General features: G+C 40.4%; 1 protein-coding gene across 3 annotated transcripts in view; it reads right to left on the bottom strand.

Annotated features, from left to right (window-relative positions):
* Positions 1-647: 647 nt before the first annotated feature.
* The window catches only part of PAPOLG (poly(A) polymerase gamma), a 74267-nt gene continuing 50498 nt past the window's right edge, over positions 648-24416 (bottom strand). The window contains exons 8-22 of one of the 3 annotated variants that reach the window (XM_068129782.2): positions 23412-23501; positions 23140-23278; positions 22930-23002; positions 20839-20959; positions 20242-20326; positions 20102-20155; positions 18826-18945; positions 14764-14873; positions 10500-10621; positions 10211-10353; positions 9683-9816; positions 6162-6385; positions 5767-5838; positions 2158-2223; positions 648-1809 (exon numbers count right to left, since the gene is read on the bottom strand). In XM_068129782.2, coding sequence (XP_067985883.1) covers positions 1717-1809; positions 2158-2223; positions 5767-5838; positions 6162-6385; positions 9683-9816; positions 10211-10353; positions 10500-10621; positions 14764-14873; positions 18826-18945; positions 20102-20155; positions 20242-20326; positions 20839-20959; positions 22930-23002; positions 23140-23278; positions 23412-23501 — 1646 coding nt within the window. In that variant the 3' untranslated portion in view covers positions 648-1716. Of the gene's footprint in view, positions 1810-2157; positions 2224-5766; positions 5839-6140; positions 6386-9682; positions 9817-10210; positions 10354-10499; positions 10622-14763; positions 14874-18825; positions 18946-20101; positions 20156-20241; positions 20327-20838; positions 20960-22929; positions 23003-23139; positions 23279-23411; positions 23502-24416 lie in introns of all 3 variants that reach the window. The other 2 variants (XM_068129781.2, XM_068129783.2) reach the window with 2 other exon arrangements.

Here is a 24416-nt window from a genome sequence, read left to right as displayed (position 1 = left end):
TTAAAGCTGCATCAAGAGAAACGATCCCTTATATAAAGGGAGGGGCACTTTGCACCTCCCTTGATTTATATGTAACAACTGAATGAAGTTCCTTTCTTGCCAAATCATTTGAAACTGGGCCATCTCAAATCATTTTGGAATCATTAAAACCTCGAAAAACCTGACAAAAGGGCACTCCATGCAGAATATAGATCAGGTCCCAAAGATTGTTGTAAATTTAATTACTGCTAGCGCAACTTTGTCCTCAGGATCTGTTTGTATGCATCTTTTTCCCAAAGATCATTCCAAAATGGTCAGTTTCTCAGAGAAGGGTTGACAGAAGGTTCAGTTCTGGACCATTCCGTTTGACCCATCGGCTGGCTTTGTATGGTTACCATTGCGCCCATTATTCAAAGTTCACGAACAAAACCAATATAGGTCGTGGTTGGAAATGCAATGCAAGAGTGGAAAAGACCCTTCCCATGTCCTTTTTCTCAAGACAGAGTGGGGTAAAATGTTCTATGAGCTCTTTTGTTTTTCAAGCTCTGGTTCTCGTTACAAAGTACAGCAATTTTGTTTCTCTGCAAAAATGAAGTGGAAAAAGTAATCACTTTTTGCATTTGTTGCACAACATTGTCCTCGGAAGGAAAAAGACAACAAAAGCAGACTAGAAATTCTAAAGTTTATTGAAGACTCGGGGTAAGAAGAAAAGTATCAATACAGACATCCGTTACAAAAATATCATTCAGAACATGGGTTACTTGCAAATCAAAAGAAATCATATTGGGAAATCTTGTCAAAACCTGTTTAAGAAGATGATTCATGGTATATGACGCAATAGAAAGCGTAAGCACACGCACAATAAAAAATAACTACTCCAAAGACATGGAAAATAAATATTTCATGAGTTGGGAATTTGCATGTACATTATATAGCATTGGAAATTTGGACATACAAACATATGCAGTAGTAGTGATGAATGATGGATGTGCATTATCAGAAAGTAAAGCAATTAGCAGAAGAAGACACCAAACAGAGATTTTCATGACACTGACAAAAGGAAGGGGAATAAAACAAAAAGGGAAGATGACAAAGATAGCACAAGAAAAGAAGAACCAGCCATTGAAATACAGGTCAAGCAAATAAATAAAAGCCACATGAATAAAAATGTGAAACCCTCATGAAGACAGATTTAAGGTAACTGGTCGGAGGAGGAAAATGTATATGATCAAGGGGAAATGTAAGTTACTAGGCCAATTCTATTAAAAAAGATACAGTTTGGAACCATCAGAAACTTGATTTGTACTAATTCCACAGAAAAGGGTATCCCAAATTTCACTCACAGAAAGAGGAGGGGTGGTGACCTTCAAAATGTCAAAATGACTGCATGAACACCAAAGGCTTCAACAACAATGATTAAGCTCAGCCCAACCAGAATATAAAAACAGCGGACAAAAGGTTTTCCTGGTTGTTTCTTTAAAAAGCACAGAAAAAGAGGGCTGGAAACTTCTTGCATTCTCTGTTTGCAAAGAAAAGCGTGCAGCACACCGATTCAGGATGGCTAGATCCAAAGCTGTGGTCACCAAAAGCTCAGTACAAAATTAAAAAAAAAATTGAAAGTAAAAACAAACAAAATAATAAAAACCAATAACATTTTGGAGCTTTTGGCATGCAGAATGCAGTGCTCCGGTCAAATGCCAGTCCGTAGTTTACCTGCAGGCGCTGGAGTCACACATGTTACCGGTTCAGTTTCAAGCGGATGGAGTTTTTGACCACCTGCATGCCAGGTAGTATGGGCGACGATACATCTGGGAGCTCATTACTCTGCTCCTGCAAGACAGGCAATCGCAGGACGAAGCCTCACGCTAATAGAGCCAAACTCTGAGGACAAGCCGTTTAGGAAGAGCCGAAGGGGCAAGGAATTTCACCTAGCTTGGTGAGTTCAACATGTTTTGAGACCTTAGCAGTAATCACCATACATTATTTTACTTACGTCATGTAAAAAGACAGACGCAAATAGTTTTGCAAACAATTTATTAGTTTTTCCTCCAAGTGAATAAGGTCAGGCAATATTAAAAAAAGAAAAGAATAAAGAAACGGTTCTACTCTGCAGCCGTTGAATCCATAGTTGAATCTATTTCAAGTCTGACTTTCAAAACTAACTAATAATGTCTGTACCTGTGAATCAGCCTCAGCGGTGGCACTAGGCAATGGTGTGATTGGTAGGACATCTCCCTGAGTCATCTGCCACAGGGGAAAGCATCGAGATCAACCTCACATCACAACATGAAGACCACCGAGAGGGGATTTGGGTCTTCAAAGCATGCAAAGGTCACAAGGATCCTTCCTTTCTGCCCTAACAGCCAATCACAACCCAGCTTTATATTAAAACTTAACCAATCGCAAGTCAATTACTGTACACACTACGCAAGAAATTAAATTCATTGTTGTCCAAGTTTCAAGGGTTATCTTATTCATTAAAATTCAGTGGACCTCCAAATACAATAATGATAAAAAAATTTTAAAAATTGTAATTTTAAACAGTAGTCTTACAAAAATGATGACCTTTTATGAATTTAACATTCTGATTCTGATTCGATGTACCATACTCTGTTGGTGAAGCAGTTTATTGGCAAGGGTGGTTTGCCATTGCCTTCCCAGCAGTAGTGACCTACTCTTCACGAAGAACAACGTGGAATGTTTAATGTCCACTAGCTAATGCCGGCTGACGAGACACCAAGTTTAACGTCCATTGATGAATCACCCTGCCTGTGAAACACCAGGATGACAGTTTATAGCTGGACCGAGATTGGAACCCAGGCTAGACAACTTAGAGGTGGGTGTGCATACCTCTATGCCATTCTGCCAGCCCAAATTAACATTGTTAGTAATACATTTATACGTATCAAATTATTATTATTATACAAAACGATTTATGTAAATCTGCTGTCCCCATCTGGCAGAGACAGGAAATGATTGCACGAACAGGCACATTTATTTTTAAATAATTAATTTGTAAATAACATGCATATGAAGATGCAGAACTTCAAAAGGCAATTCGTGGCAAAAGACATTTGGCAAATCAAGTGAACAATGGAAGATGTTCCTTCTAAATGGCTAGGTTTACACAAATCGAATTGCGAAATACACAGATCGGATCAACGTCAACGATCAAGTACGATGGTCATGAAATTTTCATAAACTGAAAGAAAAGTTAGAGACTGGATAATGATGAGAATATAAAAATAATTCCAAAGACGAGGCGTTTTCACTGTGGAAACATTCAATAGCACTGGGCGATATTGATATTTTTGCTAGTCGATTATCGTCCCCCCCAAATATAGATGATCTCGCAATATATCGACATTGCGCAATCACTTGTGCTTATGTCGAGCGACCAGCTGGCAGTGCTAGCTGGTGCTTTGGGGCAGAGTAGGAAGGGGGTGGGGGCACAAATTTATCGATGTTTATTTAACGAATGATGACCTACTGCACAATAGCTGGAAAATATTGCTGTTTATCACCATGTAATAGGTCCTGAAATTGATGTAAACACTGTTTTGTGCTCTCATTGTAAGCCCTGCTTATGTCTGTCATAAAAACATCATATCAATGGGTATTTTCGAACATTACTTGTACTTTTTCAGAATGGTGAAGAGGCTATTGTGGCTCAACATCTGACTTCATCTGTACTGTATAAATTATTTTAAAGAAGCCGGATTTTTCTCCGTCCTCCATCGCTTTGCATCTCACGCTCTTTACAGCATTATGTCTCAAGCTTGGCTATGCCTCTACGGATACGCACATCATCCCAACGTCCAGCATTCATCTAGTCTTGTGCTCATCTTTTTATGATGGGCACATGTGGGGGGGATTTAATGCTCATCGACCACAATGGTGGGGGAAGAGTTGTGTTTGACTATAGTGTTTCTTTTGTTGCTTTGGGGGCAGCGCTTTTTGTGTGCGTGCATCGCCATGTTGGAGTCCAGATGTGGCGATTGTACAGGTGCAAAATAGTCCAAATAGTCCCTGCCCCCCCCCCCCCTCCTCATCTTTCAATGGAAGACCCTGATTATGAGGCAGGATAATGGCAAATGAGATAGGACGAAGTTTTCTCACCATTCACATGAAAGGTGAGTGGCATTGCACATTTTTTTTTTTTTTTTTTTTTTAAAGGAGTCCTTCACATCTATATTACTAAAATAAATGACGATACATCTCGCAATTTTCAGTTTACGATAGCGCACACCACTTTTTCCATGATCGAATGTGCCGATATATCAACAGTTTGAAAAAAATGGAGTTTCGCATCGACGATTTTTTTTTTTTTTTCAGTATCTTATCGAGCCGATAGAGATATCGCCCAGCCCTAACATATACTTTTTCAACTCCGAGACCAGTGGAACGTTTACACAGCGACAAGTAATGCCTTTAGTATGCAGATGTGAAGACCGAAAATGGCAGAAAAAAAAATGAAGCAAGTCGCTTCCATTTTACAAAACGGTGCGGGCCAACTCTGCAAACAATGAAATAAAGTGAAAAACATTTCGCCTGTGCACTTTATCTTGCACACAAACAGCCCAACAGATGAATATGTACGGTTTACGGCAACCCACAATTGATAAAACATAACCAAGCCTTGCCAGGCAATACAGGACTTCCAAAATGCCGTATGGATGCTAAATTAGGCTTTTTGAGCATGTGCTGCGTGCATTTTCAGTGACTCCGTTCAGCTCGCCAGGCACGTTTAACCTGCCATTGAACTAACGTGAAATCTGACTCAAACAATCTTTTAAGCACAATTTTCAGCATTTATACTTTCAAAAAGAGTGGCATTTTCAAAATGGTTAACTATAATTGTTCCTGAATGTAAAACGGACTCACATAAATACAACAAAGAGGAATATATCCGTGGATGAGAGGAGTCGGGTTTCTATCATTCCCTGTTAATACAATAAGCTAGTGGCGGCTGTGATAATGCAATTATCACCACACACATTTTTCCTTTTACCAACAGATGCAAAAATCTGACAATTTTGCTTGTGGCCCCAGAACCAACCAAAGTTATACATTTAAATGTCCCTTACAGCCTATTTACCAACAGATGCAAAAATCTGACATAATTTTGCTTGTGGCCCCAGAACCAACCAAGGTTATACATTTAAACGTCCCTGACAGCCTATGCAGCTTCCAATTCCCAATTTCCACCCCCACCCAACCATGAATAGAAAATGTCAATTTAAACTTACCCTGTGAAGCAACACCCCCAAATATGACCTTCCCATTGGTATTAAGCACGAAGGTTTGGTTGGAATGCACCATCTTCGGCCTTTCACAGGGGTACATCAGTGGGAGTTTTTGCAATACAGGCTGTAACATATCAACTTTTTGGACGAGTTCATCAGGAAGTTCTTCAACTGTTTCGTTGTGCAGAGGCACACCCCTTTCTCGCCGGTACGCTAAGTACTTTTGGCTTCTTTAAAGTTTTTTTTCTCATCATTTCATTCTACAATCCATATTTGGGAGGCATGAAATATGTCCCGGCCACCCCAATTTACTTCATTACCAAGGGTTTCTGCGCATGCGCGCCGATCAATCTGGGGCGAAATACGTCATTTTAAAGTGCCATATGCAGCGGGGAAAAAATTACTTCACAAAATCTTATTCAGATTAAGTTTTGAACGTGGCGCTCTGGTGACGCTTGTGCACATGACACAAACTATGTAAAGTGTCTAAAAAAAAAGCTTTATTGAAAACAATATAAACAAACTACCAAACACAACATACCAGAACACCCTCTTGTACATCATTCCCTGTGTCTGCATCTTTTGCTTTACAGACGTCCTTTTCAATGTCATTCTGCAAAAATCATGTGCTTAATATTAAGTCAGAGAAGAGTCGAAAAAAAAGAAACTCGACTTGAGGAGAAACAAAATGTCACTTCATCTTGAAAATGAGAGCAGGTGATTTAATTTATCGTAATAAAAATTAATAAAGTGAAATGTGCAGCACAATGAAACTATTCAAAAAACAGAATACAAAATTTACAAAACCCGGCATATAAAACGAACACTCTAAAAGCCCCTTCTTATGCGGTTTGGACAAGCAATTGAAGTGGCTTCAGGGTTGAAACAACCGACCGAGTCTTGCCTTCAGCTCACCTCTGCACAACCTGCACTCACCAAGCCTTCCTCCACCATGGAACTTGAGTCGAGAGTTTCAGCTTTTTGCCTTTTTGGCGGTGAGCTACCAGCTTCTGGGGATTGCGATCGCTTTCCAGCGGTAGACAGGCCCATGGCGGGTGGAGTTACGGCATTCACCAAACGCGTTGGGGTCACAACACGGACGTTGGTGGAGCCACAACATGAGGCATCCCTTGAAGGTGCTGGAGTCGTGCCCTGGATTCCTGCGAATGGCGACAAAATGCTGAGACCACAAGCAAACTGTGAATTGTTCATATCAGCTTACCTCTCCAGCTGCTTCACAAAATGGCTGGCATTTTCAAAGTTCAAACAGTATTAATTTATGAATGGTGTTTGATCAGTGTTAACTTGCTAAAGCACAGTAATTCCACAGTTTTCACACAGGATGACTTCACTAACAGTTTTGCTATTAGGGAACACGATCTCAAACACTCATTCCAGCCTACGAAGAAACTCAAACCTGGATCTTCCCTGTTGTATAATGTAACGGTATAAACTCAACCATTCCCCAACTCACAGCTTCATTTAACTCGTTATCATTACATTTCATTTTTGTTCTTCCTGTGTGTTTAATCACCATTTTTCAAGCGCACATTTGCCATTTGTTTGTTTTTGTATGTTCTGTGATTTTAAATATGCAATGGTGATGTTATTGACTTAAGACTACAATCTTTTTTTGATGGCATTGTTTTTATCTTGATGCAATGCAGATGTAATTATTGCCATTTCCGTATTATTTTATATTTTACAATGTAAACCACATGAATTTCGGACTGCCTTGTTTGGTGTTTAATCAATGCACCAGAGTATTTTTATTATTACATATAGCATGCACTCACACACACACATGCACACCCTCAACTTTGACATTATTTATTATGGGAAAATTATTTCCGCACAACGCGATTTCACTCAACATGATACTTTTAAGTTTTCAGGAACGCATCTACCGTGTTAAGCGAGGAATTACTGACTAGTCAAACAGCAAACAAATGTTTGTTTCTAATGGAGTCTTTTGAAAAATTCATTATTTTCATCTACACTCACCAAAAACAACACACATGCCACACACATTCATTTGGTATCATTAAAGATGGAAAAGCAAAAGCTGCAAAATAAACCAAAAACTGGATGAAGAGTTCAAATGAAGTCCATAACACTCAAATGTCACAATACCACTCCAGTGCCAACTCTCCTCAAATAAGTTGTGGCAAAAATATTTTATTACTAGAGAGTTCACAGAACACTGTAGAAGTATAAATTCAACTTTGAATAAAGTCACACATTAAATAAATGCTGTGCTAAAAATTAACTGCTGGCTTGCAGCTCCAACTCCAAATAATGAATGCTCTAAGAGGTGCTGAGATGACTTTGTAGATTATCAACATCCCCTGTGAATGATTAGGAGGAAAAAGGCCTGAGTTTCCCAGAAAAAACATTCCTTATCAAAGGCATTGCCCATCAGATCGTTAAAACCAGTTCATGTAAGGCTGGATACAACAAAGCTTCTCTATGCCTGTGTGTGCTTATCTCTTAAAAGTTTTGCTTTGAGAACACCTGTTTGTGCAAATAGGATTGTTCACAAAAGCATGCCTCATGGTGAAAGTATGTCTTATCTCCCCTGTTGGCACAAGATGATGACGTCCCCTGCTTGAAAATTGTACAAATGAAGCTCTGGGTTGGATAGCGGGAGAGGGAGATCAATTTTATTGCTTCTGTGTATCTCGTTTACTACATTCAATGTATCTCTCCCATGTGCGCATGAATAAATGTTTCAAACTCTTCAGACCTGAAGAATTAATTCTTCAACACCTTGCTGTTTATAATTACAATGTATAATTCAGTTGACATAAACTAAAGATTACAAAGGTTGTACAAAAAAATATTAATGCCAGAAGTTTACCGCGATTGATGCAGTGCCTATTACAACACCCTATGTAACACGTTACGTTAGTTATTCATTCCTGTTTGTGTGTCCTTTATGACGTCATTAAAAACAGCAAGTTTTCTGTTTGGAATGATTTTCAATTTTCTTTGACTGCCAGACAGGCAGAGTTAAAAAAAAAAATCTCTGCTCTGAGCACGAACAATTTGGATTAATTCGGAGTCAAAATAGTGATAAGCGGCAGGTTTGTTTTCCGATTCATTTAAAATAAAGTTGCTCCTCCATTATAACCCGATGTTTGTGGACGGTCAAATGGACACAGATAGAAAACAAAATGCTTAACCCCACTTTTCTATTCTCGTGCTATGGGTAACTAGAACGGCACTCAGTGGAGCACATACCTCCACCAGGCTGAACTGTTTACGCTTTGTACAACACTGCAAGGCCGGATCTGCATCCCAATCTGTCCATAACTTTGAGATATCGTGCTATACATAGCTTTTGGCCCTATCTCTCAATGGTGAAGAATCACTTAATTTCTCATATCTGGATCCAGATCTTCAACAATATTAAATCACTTCATATTTGTCACACTCAACCTGGGCACCAAGTTTCGGCCGAATCCATCCATAACATTTTAAAATATCCTGCTCACAAACAGGCAGATAAAGAGACGTGAATAATCTCCGTCCACCATCACTGGCGGTGGTAACTACACTTCACCCTACCTTTTCACATCATTAAGGTACACATCCTTCCATAGGTTCAGATGATGAGGGATCCAATATTCATGGGTTATTGGAGAAACATTCATCATCACAATAAAATATGCATTTAGAGAGTTCATAGAACTCTATACCCTGTGCAGTTATTTAAATTTTAAGTGTTATAATGATTTAGCAATTGTTTAAAAAAGAAAAATTCGAAAGTTGTATTCCAGAAGTAATCCTGAACACCACCCCATTGAACCTTTATTTAGAGCACTTCAAAACTGAAGGTTCTTGGAAGTATTACACCAGGCTATTTGTGTACTACAGTCTTAAAATTTATAATTCAATTTAAATAAAATAAAGATTTTAAAAGCCATAAGATAAATTAATTCCAGTGTCTATTACATCACCTTTCCTAACACATTACATTAGCTATTCGTCCCTGTCGTGTGTCCTTTATGACGTCCTTAAAAATAGTAAGTTTACCGTTTGGAATGATTTTCAATTTTGTTTGAGTACTAGGCAGGCAGACAGTGTAAAGATAAGGGTGAATTCAGAGCCAAGGTTGCGGTAAAATGAAAAACTTATATTTTGAACATGAATGAAACATGATGAAATGAAAGACAACGATGAAAAAAACGACATGAATGAAAAGACAACATTCAATTTAAACGCGTTGTTCCTTGATCATAAACTGACGATCAAACTGACAAGACAGACAGACCGATCGACCGATGGATGGACGGACGGAGAAGAACCAATAATTGTTTAACCCTGCTTTTCACTTCACGTGCGTGGGGTAATAAACACTAATCTTCAAATCTGACCATGCGAGGAAACAACACTCCAAAGTGAAAAATAAATTTAAAAATAAAAATAAAACTGATAGGTATCAAAGAACGTACGTGTTCCAATCACAGGGATTTGGGTCTTCTTGCTGGAAGGCTGCACCACGGTGGAGTCCATTTCTTCTGGAGATGGGGGTTTCTCATCCGCAATTTGCACTGGTGACGGGCTTCCGCCATTGACAGAGACATTCCTAAGAAAAAACACCACAGGAAGACCCTTTACATTTCAAAATAATCCACAATACTGTAGCAAACATCCTGCAATGTCTCCTATCAAGCACACATTCACAAATTTAATTTCCACTTTTGGCAATTCCTTAAATGACCAAACAAACCAGCTCATGAAGACAAGTTTCAAAACCTGGGGAATTGCCATCATATGGAACTTGAGAGACTGACCCCTTCAACTCAGCCCATCCAGGAGGTGAAAATAAGTGACAAATCGTAAGCAGGCCAAAAAAAAAAAAGTTTTTCACTTTCATTCTTCATAAAGCTTGACATATGGAATGCTCATTGCTTACAGGAATAGATGAATAATATAAAGTAGGTATAAAATTGAAAACAAAAAAGGATATTTTATCTTACGATAATGAGGTTTCTGCAACAACGCTCTTTGTGGTCGGAGGAGAGGTGAACAGCGCACCATTGTCTGACTCACGGGAAGAATCCAGAAAACTGCTATTCAGTGTGTTTTTGCCAACACTGTTACGACCATTTTCTGTGGAAACCTGGTGGGGAGGGACAGTGTAAAACGAAAAATAAAACAAATACCAAATCATCCAATACACACATGTAAAAAGGAAAAGGATGTCATGCAAGCAATAGATGCAAAAATAAAGTGTCTCATCGAGGCAATGAAAACACCTGCCATTACCTTCTTCCTTTTCTGCAAAACTTCGCTTGGGAGGTAATGGGACAACTGTTTCCTCTTCACGTGGATCGCCTCTATGTGCATACCATCTTTCAGCATGCTGATGTTGGCGGCCTGTCTGTACACTTCAAGAACAAAGAAGCAAGAACAGGACAGCCGCTGGAACACCTAAATATTGCTATGCTGTCTATATGTTATATACAACAAAAGCACACATTGTCATGCTCAATCATAGCAGCACTGTAGACAAAAACCGAAACGTATTCAGCCCAAACGTCCCTTTCGGCTATAGAGGTTTCTCACGTGACGGCACAAGATCATGTACCTTTGTTTAGCCGCCATTTTGTAGGTCAAACTTGATTGGCACACAATGTTTTTTTATTTCCCACTGTTGCTATTTACATTACCCAAAACTTGTGCATATGGTTGCACTAATCAAAGGGGGGAAGCCAGGGCTCAATTTCTGCAGATTCGCAGCGGAGTAAGAGCTGGGAAAGATGGGTAGCTGCTAAAGCACCCATCTGGCTTCATTTTGAAGGGTTCCTGCTTTCATGGAATCATTAAAATGATAGTTGGAAAACTAATAAACCATTTACTTGGAACAAAAATGAGTATATATTTCAACACAAAGATGCCTGTTCTAAAATCCAGTCTTTATGTAAAGGAGAAGAAAAAAAATAGGAAGGAGGATTTGGAGCTTAATGTACTGGTTCCAATAGTAACATTTTTAGGTCATCTCATCTCAATCTTGAAAAGATGACCTTACAAACCGGGTCGTGATGTCCGTTCGTATGTCTGTCTCGCCTCCCTTATCACCCAGCTGATTGTTCCGAAAGTTGACATGAATACAAGACAGTAGCCCGCTCACTCGGTCTCGGATTTATTGATCGTTACTTGGTTCTCAACCCGTGAGCCCCCATGATCAGAAATCGAAAAACCTACGACAGTGATCCTGCAGATTTATCAAGTATAAGGGCTGTATCAGGGTTCAGAGCAATCGGTTAGTAAACAAGGGACAAGTAGGGAACCAAAGTTGCAGTGAGTAACCACACCTCTCCCAACGGTAGCCCCATGATCCGAATTCGGAGAACACGAAAACGAAAAATCCAAAACCGAGCGATTCTGCAAACATTCGAGTAGAAGGGCTGCATCGGGTTTCAGAGCAATCGGTTGGTAAATAAGGGACGAGTTGGGATCCAAGGTTTCAAGGGGTAATCCCCCCTGGGAACCCCTATGATCCGAAATTGAAAAATTGAAGTTTGAGCGATTGTGCGGGCCAGTAAGCAGAAGGACTTCATCGGGTTTCAGAGCAATTGGTTGGTACACAAGGGACAAGTAGGGGTCCAATGTTTCAGGGGTAACCTCCCCTCTCCCATGTTCCACCTGATGACTAAGGAGGCCCCCTGATCCGAATTGGGAAAATAGGAAATCGAAAAACACAAGACCGAACGATCCTGCAGAACACCGAGTAGAAGGGTTGTATCCGGTTTCAGAGCAATCATTTGGTAAATAAGGGATGAGTAGGAATCCCAAGTTTGGGGGTTAACCCCTGGGAGTCCCCATGATCCGAAGTCAAAAAATCGAAGCGATTGTGCAAGCTACTGTGTTGTATGCATGTGTCAAGTTTCAGAATAATCATCTGGGTGATAAGGGATGAGTAGAAAAAATAGCAAAACGTTAACGGACGGACGACCAGACGGATAGGCATCTGGACGTCACGACCCATTTTATTTGTTAATCTCTTCGAGAATCGAGATGAGCTAATAATAAAGCCATGTACCATGGTTCAGTTTAATATGTTAAAGGGTACGGAGGGAAAAAATAAAGTCTGGAAAACCACAGGTGGGACAGACAGATGGATGAACGGACAAATGGAGAGCAAACCAAGAGTCACCTCTGGTGAAACCAGGAGACTATTAATGTGACATACATTGAACGAACACACAAAATTAAATATAACAAGCATTACGCCTCGGTCCCCCGTCGGTGAAGTAATGCGAGTTGACAAAGTGGAAGATGCAAGGCGGCCATCTTGGAGTTTGACGTGGTGACCCCATTTGCCATAGCGTTCTTCCTTATGCGTAGATACACCCACACACCAGGTTAGAAGTTAGTCGTTAGTTTATTTTTCAAGATATATCGCTCACAAGGTTCAGACATATATATATATATGGTGGCGGCCATCTTGGATTTTGACGTGGCAACCCAATTTTCAATAGCGTTCTTCCTTATGCCTAGATACACCGACACACCACATTAGAAGTTAGTACTTCGCTTATTTTTCAAGATATTCCGCTCACAAGGTTCAGACATACATGGCGGTGGCCATCTTGGATTTTGACGTGGCGACCCAATTTTCAATAGCATTCTTCCTTATGCGTAGATACACCCACACACCAGATTAGAAGTTAGTAGTTCGTTTATTTTTCAAGATATTTCGCTCACAAGGTTCAGACATATCTATATATGGTGGCGGCCATCTTGGATTTTGACGTGGCGACCCAATTTTCAATAGCGTTCTACCTTATGCCGAGATACACCCACACCGGATTAGAAGTGAGTAGTTCATTTATTGTCCCCCGTCGCACCGCGGAGAGAAAGGGGGACTATGGTTTTCCCCGCCGTCCGTGTGTGCGTCCATCCGTCCGTGCATGCGTAAGCGAACGACCGAATTCTAATTTGGTGTGTGGGTGCAACTAGGTATATGGAAGAACCGTATTGAAAATTAGTTAGCCACGTCAAAATCCAAGATGGCCGCCGCCATGTATGTCTGAACCTTGAGCGGAATATCTTGAAAAATAAGCGAAGTACCAACTTCTAATCTGGTGTGTGGGTGTATCTAGGCATAAGGAAGAACGCTATTGAAAATTGGGTTGCCACGTCAAAATCGCCGCCGCCATGTATGTCTGAACCTTGAGCGGAATATCTTGAAAAATAAGCGAAGTTCCAACTTCTAATCTGGTGTGTGGGTGTATCTAGGCATAAGGAAGAACGCTATTGAAAATTGGGTCGCCACGTCAAAATCCAAGATGGCCACCTTGCGTCTTCCACTTTGTCAACTCATCACTTCACCGACGGGGGACCTAGGCGTAACGCTTGTTTTTCCAAGATATTCCGCTCACAAGGTTCAACGCATGCACGCACACACGCCTGCACACATGGACGGAGGGGAAAACCATAGTCCCCCTTTCGCTCCGCGGTGCGACGGGGGACAATAATACTTCTCGAAGCACTGGAAAAATATATAAGTAGACGGAAGGACACAAACAACCACAGCCACGACGACAGCAGCAAGAGCAACTGTGCGTGATAAAATATCATTTTGCGTGTTTCACTTCATTTTACATCCTCATTTAGACTCACAGATAGGTATGCAATATGTTTTGTGAAGTACAACATGCTGTCATTTGCTTAAACCTGTTAGCGAAGCGACCGGTAGGCACGGCTAATTATTATAAATCAAACAGTATTCCTGCTTAAACCTGTTAGCGAAGCGACCGGAAGGCACGGCTAATTATTATAAATCAAACAGTATTCCAATACACACACTCCATATATTTGTGAGGGTAGACTTCACAATCAATGCTAAGCTGGACCATTGAGTGATTCTGGTTGGCTCAAATGGGATCACAAAAGAACTGGACTCTATTGAGTAACTCGTTCATAGACGTTCCCCGACTCACAGTACGATAGAGCACCATCAACAGTGAATCTGACCCACAGGGTTTTATGACAAGCCAATGTGTTTACAAGTGTACAAGATTAATATTGGTTGGTACTTACTTTGGACATCACCAGCATCCTCTTTCTCTGGCATGTTCCAAGTCTGCATCCCATGAACCCAGCCAGCCACAAAATATATCTAGCCATCCAGGTTCTTATAAGCTTTCATAGCCTCCTTCGTGTAGTCGGAGGAAGTGTTTAATAGATAATTGTAGGTCAGGCAGCTGCTCCACATCAACATGCTGCTCCATTGGGGGTCAGCAAATTTTCCGACAAGCTGTAGGGATCTGACCCCAACGACTTCTAATTTCTGGATACACCAGATCCTTCTCTGCTTGTCTAAATGACTAACATTGGGTAAGCTAGAACCACTTCCATCGACAGATATTTCTCCATACATTTTGAGTGATACCGATCCAGATTATAAACAAAATGGCAGACCCAACAGGTGGTGCCGTCACTAGCTCACGTCAGTGAGAAACCTCAATACCAAGAAATGCTTCAAATTTGTAAACACTTCACTCCTCGCCTTTGCTAGTTTTACCGGTGTCAGTGAATGACTGGATGTCCAAGGTCAAGTCCACATTAACATTCTCAGCATTCTCCACCTTTTTGAATGCAATTCCAATGAGCCACATAGTAGTCATCACCTCCCTACAGTACACACAAAGGAATGGAATGAAGCAAAAGGTGGTTCAAGATTTAAACAGCAACCAAAGCAAAACATGCAATGTAAAACAAAGGGAGATTATTGTTCGACAATATTTATTTAAAATGATGTTCCTGTTCATCCCCATATTATTGACAGACATCGACCACACCCCTCCCTCACAAACAGTCCAGAAACAGGGAGGGGAGACAGGTGGTGGTTAAGAAAATGGAGAAAACACTGGGGGAGGGCCTAATAAACAGGCTATGGTACAACATAACAACATTCATTAAATTTTCAATTAAATAATTGTTTGAAATGATTAACCACATTCATTAACCAAAAATATTATTTATCTGGTGTACCCTTTGTTCAGACCAATCCGAATAAATAAATAAATAAATTTAGAAAAAAAAATAAAATAAATCTTTCAACGACATTATTATCATCAGGTTTCCTGGACAAACCTACTTTTATCTCCGCTTTACTGAGCGGCATTGGGCATACTCCTACCTCCTCCCCCTTAAAGTGGTTGCTGGGCATGCCGCTCATAGCCACTTTTTCAGGCCTGTCCCACCTCCCATTTCCTGCGACCCAACCCACACCCCTAGTAATCCAAAACCTCCCCCACTCATCCCCCTCCTCATTGACTCGTAGACGTCACTCGCTTTGCATGGGAGGGCAGAGGGTGCTCTATGAAAATGTCATAAAACGCCGTGCAAATGGAACCCTGAACGTAAAATGGAACTCATAACCCTGTTTTACAATTACCTTTTAATTGTCCTTATGCTCGACTCGTTCAAGCTCGAAGCACGGCCAAGAGAAGCTGCACTCTCTCGATTCTCAAGACAAAAAATTTCCAGCTTGGTTAATCATGATTTTATTTTTGATTTTTTTTTTTTTTTTTTTTTTACTTGTCTTCATGTGTGTATCTGAGATTGACGATGCACTTGCAGGATGTTTTGGAGTGGCCATAAGACAAAAAGGTACAATATAAATGGCTGCCGTCCGTCCGTCTGTCTGACGATTTTTGTCCCGCAATACATTCGATCGTTACTTATCCAATCTCAACCAAACTTGACAGGAGGACGAAGGGTCACACAATGAAGGTTGGAGCAAATTCATTTGCTCCCCTCCCCAAGAGGGGGTTCTCCATCAAGGGGGTTTTCCGGATGATGATATTACATGATAAATAATGATATGATGATAATGATAAGATGATGAATGATATAATGATATGATAAATAACAAAGATAAATAATGATATGATGATAATGATAATAATGATAATATGATGATGAATGATATATGATAAATAATGATATTACAAAACAATATCCCCACTCTCCAAGGGGTTTTGTGACTTGCGATATTGCCTCCCACCTCCCCCAACCTCACGGAAGTAAATTTTATTATCGGGAATTTAGAATGGTGACGCATGATTTGACCTTTTCAATGACCTGATCTAACATAAGTAATAGTAGTAATAATTAGAAATAATAATAATGATAATAACATGACCCCCTGCAGCTCCCATAGTGAACGGGTGTACTTGTATCTATAAAATTACAGTTAGAGGGAAAAATTTCATTATTAACACGACCCTTCCATTCTAGTCCTCGGGTCTGACCAGTTATTTTCACCATAGTTGTGGTGCATAATTACCTCATTAGCATGACATTAGATCCTGGTGAAGATTGCTAAACTCGAAGGAATGGTGCCGAATCATCCTTTCCATTACCAGGTGATGCGATTCTGCCTTTCATTTCCTCTTGTGAGCTTTGCCGGTTTGCATTGACGTCTCATGAAGTCCTTGTGGGTTAGGAGAAGGGGTTGGTTGTTTTAGCGCATTTGAAATCGGATTACTACTTCAATTCCTTTGGCAAAGGTAAGACTATACCTTTTATTCTCACCTTATGAGTTCCATGAACTTTGCAAATACATGGGCATTTGCTTCTTTTTTGAACTTGCATGGGGAGACACTCATCGTTTTTTGTCATTTGACATATTGTTCTGCAAATGTTGCACCTATTTTATTACATTCTATTTTTTGCATCGTTTCATAATCTTCCAAAAAAATATAGATTTTCCAAATGGGTTTTTGTGAAGTTTTTGACACCTGCACTCAAGGGTTGATTTACTGCAGTTGTATTTGAAAAGATCCGTTTGTTGTCTCTTGCCAACAAAGCTGTATTGGCTGCTGAATATATGGAGATTGCGTTTTTCCCGGTCAAATTGAGAGGAAAGCTGGCTTGCGGGTTTACATGCCTGATATTTTTTATGCACTTTTTTCCCCACCTCGTGAAATACATGCACTTTTTGAAATGCATGCACTGACACCGGAGTAATACCACCTCAACGCAAGGCAGCAATACGATTATGAAAAAGTTACGAACAGGTTCAACGAATAGCTTCTGGAATAGTTAAGTGTGTCAGCTCGAAGTGGTCTCGAGCATAATTTTGACAATTTCTCCCTCCTGCTTTTCTCTTGCCATGCAATTGTTTCATTCTCCTTTTTCAAGCACATTAATTTTTTTATTTCATTCAAAGAGTGAATTAATCCATCTTATCCAGCCTCTGGGTTCTCCCCAACACCTAAACCTTACCCACACATCCCTTGGTGAACATCTCCATATATTTTCTCCCTTGGCTATGTTGTTGGCATTTCCCTCCTTTTGTTAGATTGTGTCCATTCTGTGTTCTAGCTCTTCCATGAGCCTTGACTATCCAAAAAAAAATGAATGCGAAGTTATCTTGGGGGAAAACTTACTTAATTTAGGCGAAATTTTTTTTTTCCCCTGAATTATGGGTCTTCCGTTATTTGGAAGTTGAGATAAGAGGTTCCACTATAATAATAAATAATAATAATAATAATAATAATAATAACAGATGGCACAGGAAAGAGGGAAAAATACAACCAACAAAATGGAAAGAAAAGTGACCCAAAGCAAATATCACAAGAAATACCAGAACGGCACTCGGTAGTGCGCATACCTCCACCAGGCAGAACAGTTTATGTTTTGTATCCCACCAATAGGCCGGTTCTACATCCGGACCTTAACCAAAATGTAATCGGCTTCTTGTCACCTACCCAACTCCTCCATCAGGTTTTGTCATAATCCACCAATAACTTTTTGAAACATATCGTTTTTGTATCGCATATCGTTTTTTTAATCGATTTCATATCGTTGGTATAAATGTGCAATGCATCGTTTTTGGCCCTATCTTCTCTCAACGGTGAAGAAACGCAAAAAAAAAAAAAAAGAGTATCTGGATCTTCACCAAAATCAAATCAATTCGTCCTTTTCACACACCTAAGCTGTCCACCAAAATTCGTCCAAAGCAGTCCATAACTCGAGATTTCCTGCTCACAGAGACATATAAAGACAGACAGACAGACAGACAGACAGGGGTGAAAACAAACGTCATCCACCCTCAGTGGTGAAGGTAAAAATGGAGATTCAAAAAAGCAGACTAAGGTATTTGCAAAATTTACAGCATCTGATTCATTGTCTCAATACACTGGTTTGCACTGTTTCACTCTCGTCCTGAAAGGTCTCAATTTACCGGATTTTGAACGAAGAACGTTAATGACAACAGAAAAAGACATCCACACTGTCCACCATTACCACACCATCAGGAAAAGTTCAGTGATGTATCACACGTAAGCCTGCATAGATCCAACACACAGAAATAGTAAAATTATATCATACTGGATGCTGGGAAGTGACAACAGAGACGATAATGGTAGGAATGAACTTGAACACCAGAAATGATGAGAACTGCCCCCAAACTACTAATAGAGACAAGGTACAAGATACTTTCAGCTTGAGCAAATTTCAAGAGCCACCATTTTAACTAGGTAGTTTCGCATCTCTGCACTTAATTGAAAGTTTTGGTTTTCATGTTAACCCAAGTCCTACTCTACTTAAGTCACACATAATCATGTTATCCTACTTTGGTGACCCCTCCTTGGAGCTGGGAAAGGACTGGGGGTTGATGTGTGCCAAAGTGATGTATTCATTCCTTTCTAGGTTTCCCACGAGGATCCGGATCTTCGACTCCACCAATCCAACCCTGTGGATCATGGGAGGGAGAAGATTGCCAAAATAAATAAATAAACTAGTAATGAGTGTCAACAACCATCATTGGCGATGTGGAATGTCGGCCAAGGCCCTCACCTTTTCACATTTATTCTCTTTGTTTATAAATTTGTTTTCTCAGCAACCGCTTGAATGATCAACACAAAACTTTCAACATCAGAGCACATATTACAAAGCAATATGATAATTGGAGAGAAAGTGTGGCCAGCATTTCAAAAAATTAGTTTTTTGCAGGCATGGGTTGCAGGTTTCACGTACCAGGAATAAACTGCCTTGACCTCGACTTGCTCAGCCTCGGCGGAATAAAAGGAAGCAAAGTTCTCTGGGGTTCCTCAAATAATCAGTCAGCCAGATCTCCGAAAAAAAAAAAGCCCTTTCTGGAATTTTTTGTTAGAAACCATCAACCATGCCTGATATCTGCACAATAATTTACTGGACAACTTAAAGATGGATGACAATCTCATGTTTGCAGGATTTTCCAAGATCAAAGAAAACTGATGGAATTAGTGACTTCAAACGGGAAAAAATATTGAATGTCGTAAATTATAGAAAAAGTCAGGGTTAAGTTGAGTTTTAAAAAATTCACTAAACCCAGATTTTCTGTGTACGATTCTCCACAGACTTAATTCGCACAGTGCAATTACGAAAAGTTATAAAATAAACAGAGCAATTAGATGTACAAGGGATACTGTCCATACCGTCTACAGCTGAAGTGCTAGCTCCACTCATGTCAATCACAGTGGCTTTGGACGAGCATTGCTGCGAATCTCAATCTTGATTGCCGGCACCAAATACTGGATAAAATTCCATCTAACACTCTGAAGAGCCCAATAAAATTAAAATTTGTTTGAAAGTCGCCCAACTTTATTGAAAATATTCCTCCATCTTCTGGGGTTACTTGCAAATCCACCCCACCGCTACAACGCAAACCAACCTCTTGCAGGTTACTGGTTTCCCTCCTCTATGCTCTTGCTGGGTCCACCTGTTGCCACATTGCCTATTTGCCGATCACCTCGCTCTTTCATCAGCCCAGATTTTGTATAGAAAAAAGGTCAATTGAAATGTATCAAGGACAAAGACTAGGAGAATGGCATTTCACAGACAATTGTACAAAATTGTACACAACTTACCACTCAAGGTGTTGTTCTTCTGTTAAAGCACTGGCAGTAAGAACTATGTAATGTCTGCAGAAAAAGAAAAGTAGAAAAACATCAAGGAATTTTTAAGTTATAATTTGTACAAATCACTATCAAAAGTTGAAAGGCCTTACTTGTATTTTTGGAAAAAGCTTGGAGTTTCAAAAAGTTTAGACCAGTACGCCTTTCCCTGAAGAATCTCATCTGTCACAGCCAGACCTGTGAAAAAAAAAAAAAATTGAAATGTCAAAAATGAAGGTGAAAGTTGAGGGACATAAAGATACCGAAATCAATCATGCATTACCATGGACCATTACACCCAAAAAAGTGCATTGGCACAGAGATTTCCACAAGTTCACATCAATTAGAGGTCTTCGAAGATGCTGTTCCTGCCTTAATATTAAAGGAAATATTTTCATTGGCTGGATGAAACTGTACATATAAAACTTCTCCTTTAGCTTGAAGGGCTTTTCATGTGATTGCAAAGGGGTTTATAACACGAACACGAAAAACTGAAAGAAGGCCAACAAAGATATGAGGAAAATGAAATTACTATCAAGAGTTTACATTGGTCCCTGCCTCCTCTGCAGCACACTGCTCCAAAAGGCTTCATAACCACGAGCTTTTATATGGAGAAACAGTTCAACATGTGAGCCCACATAAAATTACAATTACAATGGCTTACAAAGGAATGAAGGCCATATTTAAAAAGGAAACTTTGGCACGCTCACCTTCTTTGAACTCATCCACCATGACGGCACGAGTGGACATAGTCACATTGTAGGTAGAGTTCTGGTGTGGGTAGGCCGGGGTGATGATGGGCATGACATGGAACCTGTCATTGGGGTTAATCTGATTGACAGATGCAACATGGCACACATGTCAGTACAACAAATGGACAGCAAAGCTCAACTGTTAAAGGCAATATACCCTCAGGCCAAAGAGGAAAGGGCAGGGGGGAAGTAGGGGTGGGAGGTGGGGTGAGGCGTGGTTGAGGAAATTTTGTTTAAGTCAGCACAAGTTGACATGGCAAGGGGGTTGCGGGTTATGTGATAAGGGGCAGATGGGCATGTAATAACTATACTTCAGGGAAACACGACAGATTTGCGAAGCCATTGATGACATGAGGGAAGTGGAAGAATGGGCAGGCATAGGGAAGGCACTTCGAGAGAGGGGGAGAGGGAGATATACAGCGAGAGAGAGAGAGAGAGAGAGAGAGAGAGAGAGAGAGAGAGAGAGAGAGAGAGAGAGATATATATATATAGAGAGAGAGATATAGAGAGAGAGAGATATAGAGAGAGAGATATAGAGAGAGAGATATAGAGAGAGAGATATATAGAGAGAGAGATATAGAGAGAGAGAGATATAGAGAGAGATATAGAGAGAGAGATATATAGAGAGAGATATAGAGAGAGAGAGATAGAGAGAGAGATATAGAGAGAGAGATATAGAGAGAGAGACATAGAGAGAGATATAGAGAGAGAGATATAGAGAGAGAGATATAGAGAGAGAGATATAGAGAGAGATATATAGAGAGAGAGATATAGAGAGAGAGATATATAGAGAGAGATATATAGAGAGAGAGATACAGAGAGAGATACAGAGAGAGATACAGAGAGATATACAGAGAGAGATACAGAGAGATATACAGAGAGAGATACAGAGAGAGATACATACAGAGAGATACATACAGAGAGATACATACAGAGAGATACATACAGAGAGATACATACAGAGAGATACATACAGAGAGATACATACAGAGAGATACATACAGAGACATACATACAGAGAGATACAGAGAGAGATACAGAGAGAGATACAGAGAGAGACAGACAGAGAGATATAGACAGAGAAAATAAAAGAGTAACCTGCAAGTAAAGCCACGGTCCCATAGAGCCGTCCCACGGGCCCAAACCTACGATGGCTCACGATCACTCTAAACAAGTCGGCATGAACTGATGATGATGATGAAGTGATGGCTGATGGCTGGGGTTTATATACCCCCAAAGTAGCTACCCCCAAAGTAGCTACGAGGACGCACGATGATCCTGCGTCCACGCAGGATTGCCGTACGTTGTCGTACGATATCGTACGATGGTCGTACGATGTTCTACGATTGTAGGATCGTGGACCATCATAGACCATCTTTTGAACATTTCAAAAGATGATTTTCCAACCTACGATGGCCACAAAATCGTACGTCGACGCAGGATGGGCTCCACGACGCTCCACAATGCTCCATGATCCGACCATCGGAGACCATCGTATACCAACGCAGGCTCTATGGGACCATGGCTTAAGGGGGATGAGTTTGGCTAGGTAGGGTTAATGGAGGTAGGAAATATTGTGGGTAAAGATAGAGGATAACACGACCTGCTTGAAGCCTTGGAGAGAATAGAGAGATTGAATAACCCCAGGAAGGCAGTTTGCCAATCCAGCCCTTTATACCAACATTCTTTGGTGAATCTGAACTTGTCACCACCTACAAATTATTTGTTCAGAGCTAAATCGTACACTGCTCTCTTCTCTACTGGAATCCAAGCTGTACTTCCAACTACGAGATAATGTAGAATCCAAGGCTCTCAACATCATTGGCATTTTATACAGAGATAAAAGGCACAGGGTCAAACAAATTATGGCCGGTTGCTTACCAACCACCTCACTGACCGAGTTAATCTATCATCCATCACCTAGCTTTTCCATGAGCCCAGATTTTGTGGAGAAATACACAAACATTTTCAAAACGTTTTGACCAAAAAAAAAAAAAAAAGTCAGCCAAAGGAGTGGACGTGAACAGAGGGGTGGACTTTGTGATATACCCTTGGATCCCACACAGGCAGGCTGAGGTTGCATTCCTCTGGCTGTTTCAACAGAACCGGCTTTGGCCACTCCCTGAAAAAAAAAAAAAAAAAAGGCATACATGAACGACGGCACAACATCAAACCAGCCTCAAAAAATTAAAAACCACAATAAAAGCAAAGCCAGCTATGCATGAACAAGTCACATTTAACAAGACCAAAAGCACTCACCACTTTGAAAAGACAAGGAAGAACTTGTGCACAAGTGTGGAGGCAATGGCATTTGGATAAAGTTGGCATGTGCGCGCCACTAGCATCGCCCATGATACACCACCCAGAAATCCCAGCATATTCGAGTAAATTCCTCGTCCTTATGGAAAAAAACGATTTGAATACAGATTTAAGTAGAATTTTTTCCTTTAAGGACAAAGCTAAAAGAGTGAAACAATTAAAAAGAAGTGACTGTTACACTCTGGTTATCAATAAAAATGGACCAGACTCACGTTTTGCCCAAAGCTTTATCGCTCGTAGTGCCATCCTGAAGTTTTCAACATTGGGTACCAAGTGCAAAATCTCATCGGTAACCCGACAACCTGAAGAAGAAAAAAAAAAAAAAAAAATTATCATCAAGGAAAAAAAAAAAAAAAAAAAAAAAAAAAAAAAAAGGGATGTCAAGATCAAAAGCAAGCTCACAATCCGAAGAGAATACCAAAATATGGTTTTGAAATGCCCCCCCCCCCCCCCTCCCAAACCATACACAATGTCAATGACAGTAGAAATTCCACATAATGTAAAATGTGACAAATACCTCAGCAATTCCCCCTTACCTCCCCACCCTCTCTGCCTCCTCCACCCACCAATCTCAAAAGGGGCCTATACAGTATTGCAAAATGACCAAGTAGTTACGACACGACTTACCCACTACTTCCTCTCCCGCCCCTACCCTCTTCCTCTCCCTTCCCCCCCCCCCCCACTCCCCCCCTTTCTGCCTCCCTCCTCAAACCCCCTCACCTCTGCCTCGCATTCCCCCCCCTCACCTCCCTCCTCTTCCCCACAGCCAGGAAGAGTTTTCAAAGAGGACCGATATAGCATGTATGCATCTCACGAAACAGCAGCAGGGACCCATTCATTTTCCCCATATTAAAAGAAAATAAATAAATAAAACAAAAATTCATTTTCCCCCAGATTTCTCCCAATTCAATTCAGAACACCTCAAGCAACCTCTAAAAATGCAAACACAGATTAAATAGACATTCCAAATAAGCAATCACCTGTAAGACACAAATCTAATTATTTAAAATGAGGATACGTTAGTTGTCTAAAAACGTCTAATTTTGTCTGATTTTCTCGGGATTTATTTTAGTCGAGTCGAACTACATCAGCGACAGTCAAAAATGATATCATAAGCCTAAATCGTGCGATCGTCAGTCTGAAAGGGTTCAACTTTGTTAGGCCTCAAAACATGGCGGAATTTGAAACACTAGGGCATGCCCGTACGTGGGTGCAAT

This window comes from Myxine glutinosa, chromosome 1, assembly GCF_964187855.1.
Source record: "Myxine glutinosa chromosome 1, kmMyxGlut1.1, whole genome shotgun sequence".
NCBI lineage: Eukaryota > Metazoa > Chordata > Myxini > Myxiniformes > Myxinidae > Myxine > Myxine glutinosa.
This window is presented reverse-complemented; position numbering and strand designations above follow the sequence as displayed.